The 12,870-nt window shown below is 47.0% G+C and overlaps 1 protein-coding gene across 3 annotated transcripts in view; it reads left to right on the top strand.

The window, feature by feature from the left end:
• The window catches only part of LOC142301941 (CD209 antigen-like protein A), a 161,514-nt gene that overhangs the window by 52,525 nt on the left and 96,119 nt on the right, over positions 1–12,870 (top strand). For all 3 annotated transcript variants that reach the window (XM_075342999.1, XM_075343000.1, XM_075343001.1), the window contains exon 3: positions 8,024–8,119. In XM_075342999.1, coding sequence (XP_075199114.1) covers positions 8,024–8,119 — 96 coding nt within the window. The remainder of the gene's footprint in view (positions 1–8,023; positions 8,120–12,870) is intronic.

The raw sequence follows: 12,870 nt of genomic DNA, 5'->3' as shown, positions 1-12,870 counted from the left end.
TACCCCAAGGGGCTGATAACAAGCCACAGCATAAAACGTTATAGCAGCTTGCAAACAGAAAGTGCCCTGTAAAGTATTAACCTGTTATCAGAACTGTGTGCAGCTATAAACCTAGAATCACCCATAAGCTAATTGTCAGTTACAGCCAGAGACTCTGCAAATACATTCTGCAAACACAGGCTGCTCCCCTGATCAGATTGCAACATTGTATTGGTTTCCCTGACAACCTTCTTGATGGAGGCAAAGAGAACCCTTTCACTACCTGTCCTAGAGCAACAAGAGAAAGACATGGACTCACAATCAAATTACAGTGAAAGATCTAAGCGGTTGACCAGACCAACATGGAAGGTTAAAGAGAACCTAGAAACAGCCAAAAGTGAACTGCTTAACCACACAACATTATTGTGGCAAAGAGTGCAAAAACAAGTGACTGTTTTATCTGCGCACGGTGCTCCTGAGCTACCACTAGAGGGAGCCCTTGAACAACTGTACTCAACATACCAGTCCTACAAAGAGATTTGTAAAAAATATTCCTCTACCCTGCTTAGATCAAATACGTCTGAGTCTCAAAAAGAACTTCTGGACTTCCAACAGCTTAATGCTGAACGAGACCAAACCGTGCGCGACATTGTGAGCGAGACTGAAGCAAAAATTGTGCAAATGTTAGGAGCGGCATTTTACAAATCCAGGTCCGTTAAGAGCTCAAGGCACTCACTCAAATCAGGCTCATCAAGGTACTCAACCCTCAGCGAGCAGCTCATAAAGGCGCACGCTGAAGCAGAAACAACAAAAGTACAAGCCATCTTCGCCCAGAGAGAAGCAGAGATGACAACAGAATCTGCACGCAGAGATGAAAGCAGAATCTGCACGCAAGGAAGCAGAGACAATTGCAGAATCTGCACGCAAGGAAGCAAAAATTGAAGCCCTTCGGAAGGAATGTAAACATGTGGCGGCCATGGCAAGGCTAAAGGTCTTTGAGCAAGCTCTGGGTTGGAGCCAAGAAGGCAGCGCCAGTTTGTGTGATCTCGACACAGAAGACTCACTTAAGCGTACAAGAGATTACGTGCTGAGCCAAGCCGACAAACTTCCAACTACCATCAACATTCCCATCAGCGCTAACACTTCTCCAGAGCTTCAAGACACTGATCCACCTACAGCTTCCAGGTCAGTCCAATGCACCTCAGACTTTCAAGCCTGAACCTGCTTCATATTCCAATGCACAGCCACACCCTGCGCATCAACAACCTCTCTATGCCCATGTCTACATGCAACCTAACATGCCGCCAAGGCGCTACACTCCCAACAACTGTGTAGTTCCGGCCCCATATACAACAGAGATTGTACATACCAAACCGATCACTGGTCTAAACGCCTACGCCACTCCGTACTTTCCCATGTTCCCGAACCAAGAAGCTACGAACCACGCAACCAGCACCATACAGTCAGCAAATGTACCCCCAATGTCGGAAAGATCAGACATGTCCAACTTTGCGAGGTACATGATCCGCCGAGAGCTCACCAACACCGGTCTCACAAAGTATGATGACCAGCCTGAAAACTATAGAGGGTGGAAGTTTGCCTTCCAAACCGCAACGCGTGACCTCGGCATTACGGCTGCCGAAGAGCTGGACTTGCTAATAAGGTGGCTAGGGCCACGGTCTACTGAGAGAATCCAGAGACTCAGATCCGTCTACATCAGCAACCCAACAACTGGTCTCGCAACCGCATGGGACAGACTAGAGAAAAAATTCGGCAGTCCTGAAGCAATTGAAGATGCATAGCTGAAACAACTATACGACCTTCCCAAAATATCTGGCAAGGATGCTTCAAAGTACCAGGAACTCAGCGATCTACTGTCCGAGCTCCAGCTGGCCAAAACAGACACACACCTACCTGGCCTCAGCTACCTGGACACTGCTCGTGGGGTGAAACCCATAATCGCCAAGTTACCTTACAAAGTGCAGGAAAGGTGGACCACGGTAGGAACAAACTATAAAAAAAGAGCACTAAGCCTCCTTCCCTCCATTCTCCTACTTCTGCGAGTTCATCAACGGCATCGCGGAACGTAAGGCAGACCCCAGCTTCACCTGTGGAGAACCCACCGACTCCACTTCACCAGCTCCCAGGTATGAGAGCACTCATCAAAATGATAGAAAACGTAGGGGCCCAGTATCAGTCAAAAAGACCGATGTTCTACCACCTACACCAACGTCAGCACCAGACAAGGGCAATGAAGACGGGAAGGCGGAAAATCTGAACCGCCAGTGTTCTATTCACAAACTGCCACATCCCCTGAAGAAGTGCATTGGCTTCAGGAAGAAACCCCTCCAAGAACGAAAGGAACTCTTGAAAAGGTTTGGGGTATGTTTCAGGTGTTGTGCCTCTACAGAACTTGCCAAGGACTGTAAGGTTACAATTAAGTGCATGGAGTGTGACAGCACGGATCACGTACAAGCGCTCCACCCATCTCAGCCTGATCCTGCACCTATACCTTCTCCTACCACAAGTCATGGCGGGGAGAGTACAGGCCAAGCTGCAAACCACCTCACAGTATCCTCCACGTGCACCGAAGTCTGTGGAGAAGATCTCTGGGACAAGTCTTGTGCAAAAATATGCCTAGTAAGGATATATCCCAAAGGTCACCCAGAAAGGGCCGTGAAGGTGTACAGCATCCTGGACGACCAGAGCAACAGGTCACTCACCAGGTCTGAACTCTTCGACTTGTTCGGCTTAAAAGGAAATGCCTACCCTTACACACTAGGTACTTGCAGCAGCATCTCAGAAGCTTGCGAAAGAAGAGCCAGTGGTCTCATGCTAACATCTCTTGAAAATACCGTAGAGATACCTCTACCGACACTCGTCGAGTGCAATCAGATACCGGCTAACCGGGAAGAGATTCCGACACCGGAGGCAGCTCTTGTCTTTACCACCCTCATCTGAGAACTATCGCTAGCAAGATCCCAGCTCTTGATCATAATGCAAAAATCCTAATTCTGCTTGGAAGGGACATCCTCCAGCTACACAAAGTACGCCAACACATCAATGGGCCACATGACGCACCATTCGCTCAGCGCTACGACTTAGGCGGGGTGATCATAGGAAACGTCTGCGTAGGCAAAATGAAGAGTCCCGATGCGATCTCCTCCTACAAGACGCACATCCTCCCAAATGGTCGCGGCACTCACTTTCAACCATGTCCGCATCACTACTGGATGAAAGAGAGGCTGAGCGACACCACGTGGAGACAGCAGCCGCCAGACTGCGGGGATGCACACCACCTCTGGGATGACGACTTAGGGTCAACAGTGTTCGAGTCTACAAACGAAGACAACAAATTGGCACCAATGAGAGAAGACAAGGAATTCATAAAGATTATGGATAAAGAATTCTCTCAAAATGACTCTAAGGGGCACTTTGAACGCTACGACATCGCAGGTGCGATGTCGGTGGGGTCAAATTGAAAGTGACGCACATCCGGCGTCGCAGGCGATATCGTAGTGTGTAAAGCCTTTTTGATACGATTAACGTACATGAATCGTTGTAATCGTATCATCGGTGTAGCGTCGGTCATTTCCATAATTTGGAAATGACCGATGTTACGAGGTTGTTCCTCGTTCCAGCGGCATCACACATCGCTGTGTGTGAAGCCGCAGGAGCAAGGAACATCTCCTACCTGTGTCCTGCGGCTCACACCAGCTATGCAGAAGGAAGGAGGTGGGCGGGATGTTTACGCCCCGCTCATCTCCGCCCCTCCGCTTCTATTGGCCGCCTGCCGTGTGACATCGCTATGACGCAGCACGACCCGCCCCCTTAATAAGGAGGCGGATCGCCGGCCAGAGCAACGTCGCAGGGCAGGTGAGTGCATGTGAAGCTGGCGTAGCGATAATCGTAGAACAAGAGGAGACAGGGCAGCACTCACCGATAATCTGGGACTATTTTATTTTTCAATGCTGACAGGTGAAACGGACATGAGGGAATGCAGGGAGGGGAGCACGAGGACGACGGTACCGTTTCGCACCACTAGGGGTGCTTTCACGGGTCCATACCCGTGGATATATATGGACCCGTGAAAGCACCCCTAGTGGTGCGAAACGGTACCGTCGTCCTCGTGCTCCCCTCCCTGCATTCCCTCATGTCCGTTTCACCTGTCAGCATTGAAAAATAAAATAGTCCCAGATTATCGGTGAGTGCTGCCCTGTCTCCTCTTGTTCTACGGATATACTTGTTTAAAATTGGGCAATAGCACCTCGGTAAGGGACTGCGTTGGATCCATCAAGATCAGACAAAAGGCTTACTGTGACATCTGACAAGCCAAAGGATATTACCAAGGAAACTTCACACTGAACTGTGTTTGGTACGGAAATACTACACTACCTCCAGTATAGGTAAGCAGTGCGGTGCACATTCCTCTTTTATTTTTCTAAGTGGCGTAGCGATAATGTTCGCTACGCCAGCTATCACCATTATATCGCAGCTGCGACGGGGGCGGGGACTATCGCGCTCGGCATCACAAGCATCGGCTTGCGATGTCGTAGTGTGCAAAGTGCCTCTAACAGTTGGGTAGCCCCATTACCCTTTCGGTCTCCAAGGCCAAGGTTGCCAAACAACTCCCAGCAAGCAACCGTAAGGTTCTCCTCTCTAAAACGCACCTTGAAAAGACAACCAGAGATGGAGAAACACTTTGTCGACTTCATGCAAAATATCCTCGACAGAGATCATGGCGAACAGTGGCACCACATTCCCACAGAACAAAACCCAGCTGACCAAGGAACGAGACTCATTGCTGCGTCCAATCTCGGCAACAACATGTGGCTGACACCTCCAAGTATCTTATACGAGGAGACCTGCGATAACTATGCCGGCAACATGTACGAGCTGGTGGAACCAGAATCCGACAAGGAAATTAGACCAATCATCTCTGCTCGCTACACTTCAGTGACATCAAAACAGAAGTTGAGACCTCATCGCTTCAAGCGCTTCTCAAGTTGGTCATCTGCGGTGCGAGCCGTAGCTCGTCTTATTCTCATCGCTCACTGTTTCTACAAGTCTTCAACGTGCCATGGCTGGCACATGTGCATGAATCATCTTGGTGTCACCGAATTCGTGCTACTTTTATCAAAGGAGGACGTTACATGAACTAACTTTGTCGTTGGATACTGCCACACCGGGGGGCTTAACTTTCCTTACCCCTGCTGTACTGAGACACAACTGATCGTGTCCAATTGAACCTTGAACTTTTCCTTTGGACTAAGACTTTACCGTAGGGTTATTGGGTTGGAGGAAGAGTTGGCATGTTTGCGGCTTCCCCAATCTGAAGATGGGTTTGTTGAACTTGGATTCATTTTTTCCATTTTTCTACTTTTACATTTTTACGCAAGGACTATGCGTCATCGACCAAGCATGGACTTGAATTCAGTGCATTACCGTTGCATTTTTTTGTGTTTCTCTCTTTTGTCGTTACAGGTTTCATGACATCGAGGGACAGGATTGAGATCTTACGTCGTAGAAGGACTTGTGAAATCAGATGATTTCAGACGGGGAGTGTTGTGTCCCATGAATGGGAACAACCTGTTGTTTATATTTCTTGCATTGCATATTTTTCCTCCTATCAGGAAATTCCTTATTGTTCTAGGTAGATTAGACTGTATGAAGTTTGTCCCTATGTTCCTCCCTTAGTTGGCTTCTGTATAGAATGCTCCTCCTTTTCTTCCTCAGTTTAGTCTAGAGAGGAACCATTGCTGGACACATGTCTACAACCCTGTACAGATTATTCCTTTTCACCTGCCTTTACTTTGTACTTAATACAAGATTCTAGAAGAAAACTACAGCGTTTCTCCTCGTCTTCCTACAAGTCATCGTTGGGCTGAGTTAAAACTATCTGTTGATGCTTTGAAGAGTGAGTACAAGCATACATTTATCTAAGGGACTGATAATTAGAGTGCTTGGGATTCACAACTTCTAGGAAGAGACAGAATATGTTCTGACTTCTATTTTTTAATGGATTCCAATAAATCTAGATAGATATCATTGGCTATCATGATGCCTTTCAGGTTTCCATTCATCAGAAGGAAAAAACCAAGCACTTTAATATAGTGCCACGCCAGAGCGTACAGATACTCAGCATTCAGCGTAACACAAAGGTGACGATGGGGATGGTATCACAAATAGGGGTGGAAAGGGATAAATTGCCAGGTTGCTGTGCAATAAAGATGAATGCTGAACCTTCGATATGTGACTTTATTCAATGTGCTTCGGAGCAACATTATGTTTGAAATGCCGCATGGATCAGCTGACTCAAAGTGCCTTTTTTCCTGCTATATATATACCCCTGTCCAGTAAGCAGATGTAAATGTGATGATCCTGATGTAGGATGTTGCTCCGAAACGTGTTGAATAAAGTCGCATATCGAAGATTTAGCAGTCATATTTATTGCATTGCACCGTATCTCACAGAAAAGTCCCTATTCTATTATTTTTTATTTTCTTATATCCAATTTGGATGGTATAGAAGGAAGGCTCTGGTGATAGGAGAGGGGATACCTCCTACAACTCACCTGAGTCTGTACCTTGAGCTCCTTAATATCCCTATACAAGTTCTTCCCACCATCACGTGTCTAGGCCCTCGCTTGCCCTGAACTCACCCTGACTAGTGTGAAAGCCGGCAAGTCTCACTACTGCAATAATACAACACAAGGTAACGGAGACAGACAGAGGGAAAAAGAAACAAAAGGAAAACACTCTAAGTTCCTTCAATGCATCAAAACACCAGAGCTACAGTAGTCACAACTCCTCAGCTTCTTCCAGAGACAGGCTCCTTCCAAAGTGGTCAGCATAAGAATGAGGTTCTATAACCGACATCGGATGGTAAGACATATGACTTTTTATAGCGAAGAGGAGTGCTACAAAGAACAGCCAGATGGATAGGAAAAAGCCCTTAATCCCTTCAGCAATAAAATAAAGTAGATACATTCAAATACCAGTTATAGAGCTGCGAACAGTAAGGTGTTGTGATGTTCTGGTCCCAGACTCCCCAGAGGACTCCCAGAGCGGGACACACTCATGACAAGTAAGCTGCAAAGCTGGAGGCAAAAATAGTAGAAGAAGGTTTTTTATTGGACTGGGTTTTCATTCTTATCCTGATATTTAAACCTTAAGAATATCACAAGCAATTATTGCCATGACTAAGTTTGGAGAGTCTCACAATGGTGTGAGACTAGCTACTTTTCATTATTTACAGGGTTTAAAAGAAAAATAACAACAGAAAATAATCTATTGTGTAAAAGGAACCTGTTACATAAACTAAGTATGAGCACTCAACGTCAAGCAGCTGCAAATGCAAACAAGATTTTAGGGTGTTTAAAAAGGGAGATAAAATCCAGTGATCACAATGTATTTTTACACTTCTAGAATATGGTATACATTTTTTGACTCCACATTTCATACAGGATATTGGGCGGTCAGAATCAGTTCAAAGTTGGCAGCTAGATTATTATATGGGATGGAAGGCCTCTCATATAAAGAGAGATGAGAAAAACTAGGCTTGTTTAGCTTAGAAAAAGGGAGGAGATTTATATGTATAAATACATGTGTGGTCAATACAAAGGGCTGTCAAATGATTTATTCCTTCCAAAGAACAGAGGAAATGAATTATGTGTAGAGGAAAGCCAATTCCGGCAGTTAAACAGGAAAGGCCTCTTGACAGTTAGAGCAGTGAGACTGTGGAATGTCCTATCACAAGAGTTAGGAGTAGCAGACACTATATAAATTGGTTGGATGCTTTTCTCATTGTGTGTCTATACTCTCAATCTGCATAAAGTGCATATGATATTTCTACTTTAGTGCTTGGTTATGATCTGACAAGTGTTTGTTGTTTTAGTGAATGGGGGTTTGTATTGGAGCTGAATACACTAAAAATGAAAGTTGCATTAATAAAATGTGTTAAACTTTCATTTTCATTCTTTCCTCACCTTCTGGGTCTGTAAAATGTGATATTTTACTAATAAATGAATGTCTTTCATTTTCAGACAACTGTAACAAAAGAGATGTGTACATGAATATGCATGAACTAAAAGGAGGAAAACCGGACAAATCTGTGAAGGATAAAAACCCGAAAAACAAAAGTAAATCTTTATAATAGTAAATTATTAGTAAATTATGAATCTTGTCTGTACTTGTGTGTCTGAGAAGCAAAATAAATGCAAACTCTTACTATAAATCTGCCCCATCGAGATTCTGGACCTCAAAAGCAGCTACTCAGATTCCTTTGAACTATTCCTTTGATGTGCTACAAACATTGATTTTGTTGTTTGTAACTACACATAATGTCCCTATGATAACAATGAGCTGCCAAATGGGTAAACACGTAGTAAAAATAATATTTTGGCGGCCTGCAGTCCAGTAGGCGGAGCAAAGGAGCTTACTGCACACAATTTTACTACAAGTTCCCCCTAGTGGTGGCTATACATGTCCAACCTGTCACCAGATTTGTCCCCTATAAGCTGCGGCCACAACCAGTCAGCAGTTATATACAAGTATATAAGAGCTAAAGTTGACCTGTATAACGTAAAAAAGATCTTTTAATATACTCACCTTCGGGGTGGTTCGGTCCAATGGGCATTGCTGGTCTCGGTTCGGCACCTCCTTTCTTCTTACGATTGCCATCCTCTTTCCCTGCTCTGTGTGGATGATGTGTCTTATATCACCCACACAGAGTCCTCCATCGCGCTTTTGAGTATGCGCACTTCTCTCTGCTCTGATGAGGACAAATCAAAGTATTGTGGTGAGCATGTGCGGGTGTTCCATTCTTTTACCTTTCTCTGCACCTGCGCATTACAGTACTTTGATCTGCCCTCAGCAGGGCAGAGAGAAGTGCGCAAGTGCAGGAGCGTGATGGAGGATTCTGTGTGGATGACGCAGGACGCGTCATCCACATGTAGCAAAGAAGGAGAACGGCGATGGAAGTGTGGCGCCCCTGAGGCTTCAGTCGCCTCAGGGTATTGCATCTAACTTAAGGTGCAGTACTCATCCTGGGTAAGGAAGAGGTTAATCACTGGTGTTCACTTACACAACACACACAGCTCAGATGCTTTCCCGCTGGCACTGGGCTAGAGGTGACCACCATAGCAACAGGACTTCCCCAGCCACTAGTGAGTCATCAGGAAGGTGGGGGGCAGCATGAGGGAAGTGAGGAATACGCAGACATTTACCTCAAAATAGTCCGGGACACAGAACAACACGACCGCAAAGGAGAGTGCTTCAGAGCTTACTCTGTTAGGGCCGGCCCAACTGGAAGAAGCAGGAGTTTACTGGGCGAGCTGGTGAAACAAAGTAGCAACACGATAGCCGAGGGTTGAGCCTAAAAGTCCCTTCAGGACCGGCGCAGTCAGGGTGCAGAACCCTAGGGTGGCATACACTCCATGTTGCACCATCAGAATCTGCAGGGAAGGGGGATCTCATGTCCCATTGCCCACCACATAGGTCCCAGGGCACAGCAGCAGATAGAGTCAGGAGTCAAGACCATGGTCGGGCCCACATTTGATTCGCGCTGCCTGCGGACGGGACAGGACCCAAGAACATTGGGGTCCCTAAGTAGCTTCACGCCACAGTGATCCACACTACAGAGCGCAAGGAAGGAAGGTCTCACAGCTTCACAACACCGGTGGTGGCCTCTGAATCATCCGGGATTGGCTGGGGCCCATGACTGCGGAAACCGGCACTCGAAGGGTGACGACAGTACTGTGAGTAAAAAGAACTTTGACCGCAGCCCCCTGTGTCGTCTCATTATTGCCGGCGCTACCGCCCAGCGCTTCGGCGCCAACGGCCACTACCACCACCATCATCCTCCCTGGGGCCTCACTCTACCTGTGGGGAGCTGAACCATCCCAGCTGTGATACTATCCGCCCCAGAGGACAACACCCACAGGAGCGGCGGCTAATCCCTGGCAGCGTACCACAGAGGTAGCATCACAAGACGACTACTACATCCCCAACATCCTCATCCCATCATCCATTCCCCTTTCATGGACACCTCGGGGTCATGAAATCGGGCAGGGACACCCGTGGTATCCCCTGACCTTCACCTGCCCGGTGATGAGTATTCCCAAGACCCCATGGGGTGCTCCAGTAGGAAGATAGGAGGCGCTGGACCAAGACCAGTGCACCCACCAGACTGCACCGCATAATAAAATATGTTTTTTACGTTATACAGCGCAGCCTGGGCTCATATGTACATTATTCTAGAATGTTGTATATAAGGGCTCACTGGTGGTGGCCGCAGCTTATAGGTGACAAACCTGGTGACAGATTCCCTTTAAGTAAAGGGATTTGTAGTTCTTTATCAGAAAAAAAAATATATATATATATATAAATGTATATATTAAGAAGTTGATCAGATGAAAATATTAGATCACTAATAATATTAATCATTATCATCACTGAGCCTCATATAGCTGTATCCTCTTTTGTTCACCCACTTCAAAATGGAGGGGCTCTCAGTGGTAAACCGTGTGACTATAGCCCACTTTACACACTACAATATATCTTACGATGTGTCGGCGGGGTCACGTCTTAAGTGACGCACATCCGGCATCGTAAGGTACATTGTAGCATGTAACAGCTATGTGCGATTGCGATTGAACGGTAAAACGTTCATCACACGCACGTCGTTCATTCCTCATGAATTGAACGTCAGGTTGTTCATCGTACCCGGGGTAGCACACATCGCAGTGTGTGACACCCCGGGAACGATGAACAGATCTTACCTGCGTCCTGCGGCTCCCGGCCAGCAATGCGGAAGGTAGGAGGTGGGCGGGATGTTTACGTCCCGCTCAGCTCCGCCCCTCCGCTTCTATTGGCCGGCTGCCGCGTGACGTCGCTGTGACGCCGAACGTCCCTCCCACTCCAGGAAGTGGATGTTCGCCGCCCACAGCGAGGTCGTATGGACGGGTAAGTACGTGTGACAGGGGTTAATCGTTTGTGCGGCACATTCAACAAATTGAACGTGCCGCACATACGATGGGGGCGGTTACGATTGCATACGATATCGTATGCAGAATCGTAACATGTAAAGCAGGCTTAAGTCTCCATAATCTCTCTCTACTATGCTGATACCTTATTGGCACACTTTTTGCCCACCACTTCCTTATTTTACCACTGAATAGAAGCAGAAGTGGGAAATTAGAGGATCACTGTAGGCAATACAAGGTCAAGAAGCCTGAAGAAGCAAAATCTAGTGTTTTCTGTCTAGTATGGAAAGCGTAGCGTAGCATTAAGTGGGTGGGGACGTCAGATTTGGGTTTTTGCTATGTAACTCTTTTTTTCTATGTATGTTTTTGGTAAAAAAGGGGGGGGGGGAATAATTTTCTTGTCTTATGCCGGCGTCACACAGTACGATATATCGGGCGATATGTTGTCGGGGTCACGTCGTTAGTGACGCACATCCAGCATCGTTAGATATATCGTACCATGTGACACAGCAAAAATACTCACCTTATCATTGCTCATTGACACGTCGTTCATTTCCATAATATCGTCCCACCTTCTCTGCACTGGTTGTTCATTGTTCCCGAGGCAGCACACGTCGCTACGTGTGACACCCCGGGAACGACGAACACGGCTTACCTGCGTCCCGCCGGAAATGCGGAAGGAAGGAGGTGGGCGGGATGTTACGTCCCGCTCATCTCCGCCCCTCCGCTTCTATTGGCCGGCCACTGTGTGACGTCGCTGTGACGCCGAACGTCCCTCCCTCTTCAGGAAGAGGATGTTCGCCGCCCACAGTGAGGTCGTGCGGGAGGTAAGGACGTGTGACGGGGGTTACCAACTTTGTGCGCCACGGGCAATGAATGAATCATGCGATCACACGATATAGCGTCCTGTGTGACGCCGGCATTAGGCTGTGTTCACATTACCGTTTTATTGCACCAGTCTCCTGCATTGCTTGACGCTTGTGACCGATGCACTGTACAACGGGTGACAAGAAATGGAATAGATTGTCATGAAAAAGCAGATTCCGTTGGTGAAATGATTTGAGAGAGAGAGACCAGGCATGATTTCAGACGATATCCAACCTACGCCTGACATGCTGGGCATGCTCAGTAGAACAGGACATAGTGCACTGGAATCCGTCCCCTGACGCATGACAACGGAATCCTGCACCATTGACATACATTATGCCTCCTGATGGATTACGATGGACTCATGACACATGCGTTTTTTTGCCGCTACAAAAAACGTTGCTGAACGTTACAGGCATGTTACATTTACTTTGGGCACATAGCCTGAACATTACAGACACGTTACATCAACTGCGGGCACATACCTGGAACATTACAGGCATGTTACATCCACTGTGGGCACATAGCTGAACGTTACAGGCATGTTACTGTTTGGTTTCTTTTCACATTTTCCAGCACACTGCTCCCTCCTGCACATCTCTCCGGTTACTATAGGACTGTCTGTTTCTCCCGGTAACACCACAGTGACAGCTAGTAAATCCATGGAGTCCCACATGGATCCAATCGCGTCCCCTCCCACAGGGATGTAGTTCACCACCGGATGGAGTTCCTCCGCCACTGTCTCTGTGACGACCTTTTCGCCTATGTTATGTTATGCTACGGTCTATGTTACCTCACGCCTAGACCGGTCCTATTGGAATCACTAGAATCAATGCTCACAACTTCAGGGTCGGTCTGAACCTATTTCTGCACTCGGCTACTGAAGAGTTTCCGTTGTCCACTTGATCTGGGTTTTCTGGGGTGACCCTGAGGGTCCGGCCCTAATGCTCTGGGCTTCTCTCACTATACCTCCCTCAGGTACAGCTTCTTTACTGTACTTAACCTTGTCCCTATCGACTAATCCCAACTGTTAACTCCCT

The sequence above is a fragment of the Anomaloglossus baeobatrachus genome, chromosome 4 (assembly GCF_048569485.1).
Source record: "Anomaloglossus baeobatrachus isolate aAnoBae1 chromosome 4, aAnoBae1.hap1, whole genome shotgun sequence".
Classification (NCBI taxonomy): domain Eukaryota; kingdom Metazoa; phylum Chordata; class Amphibia; order Anura; family Aromobatidae; genus Anomaloglossus; species Anomaloglossus baeobatrachus.
This window is presented reverse-complemented; position numbering and strand designations above follow the sequence as displayed.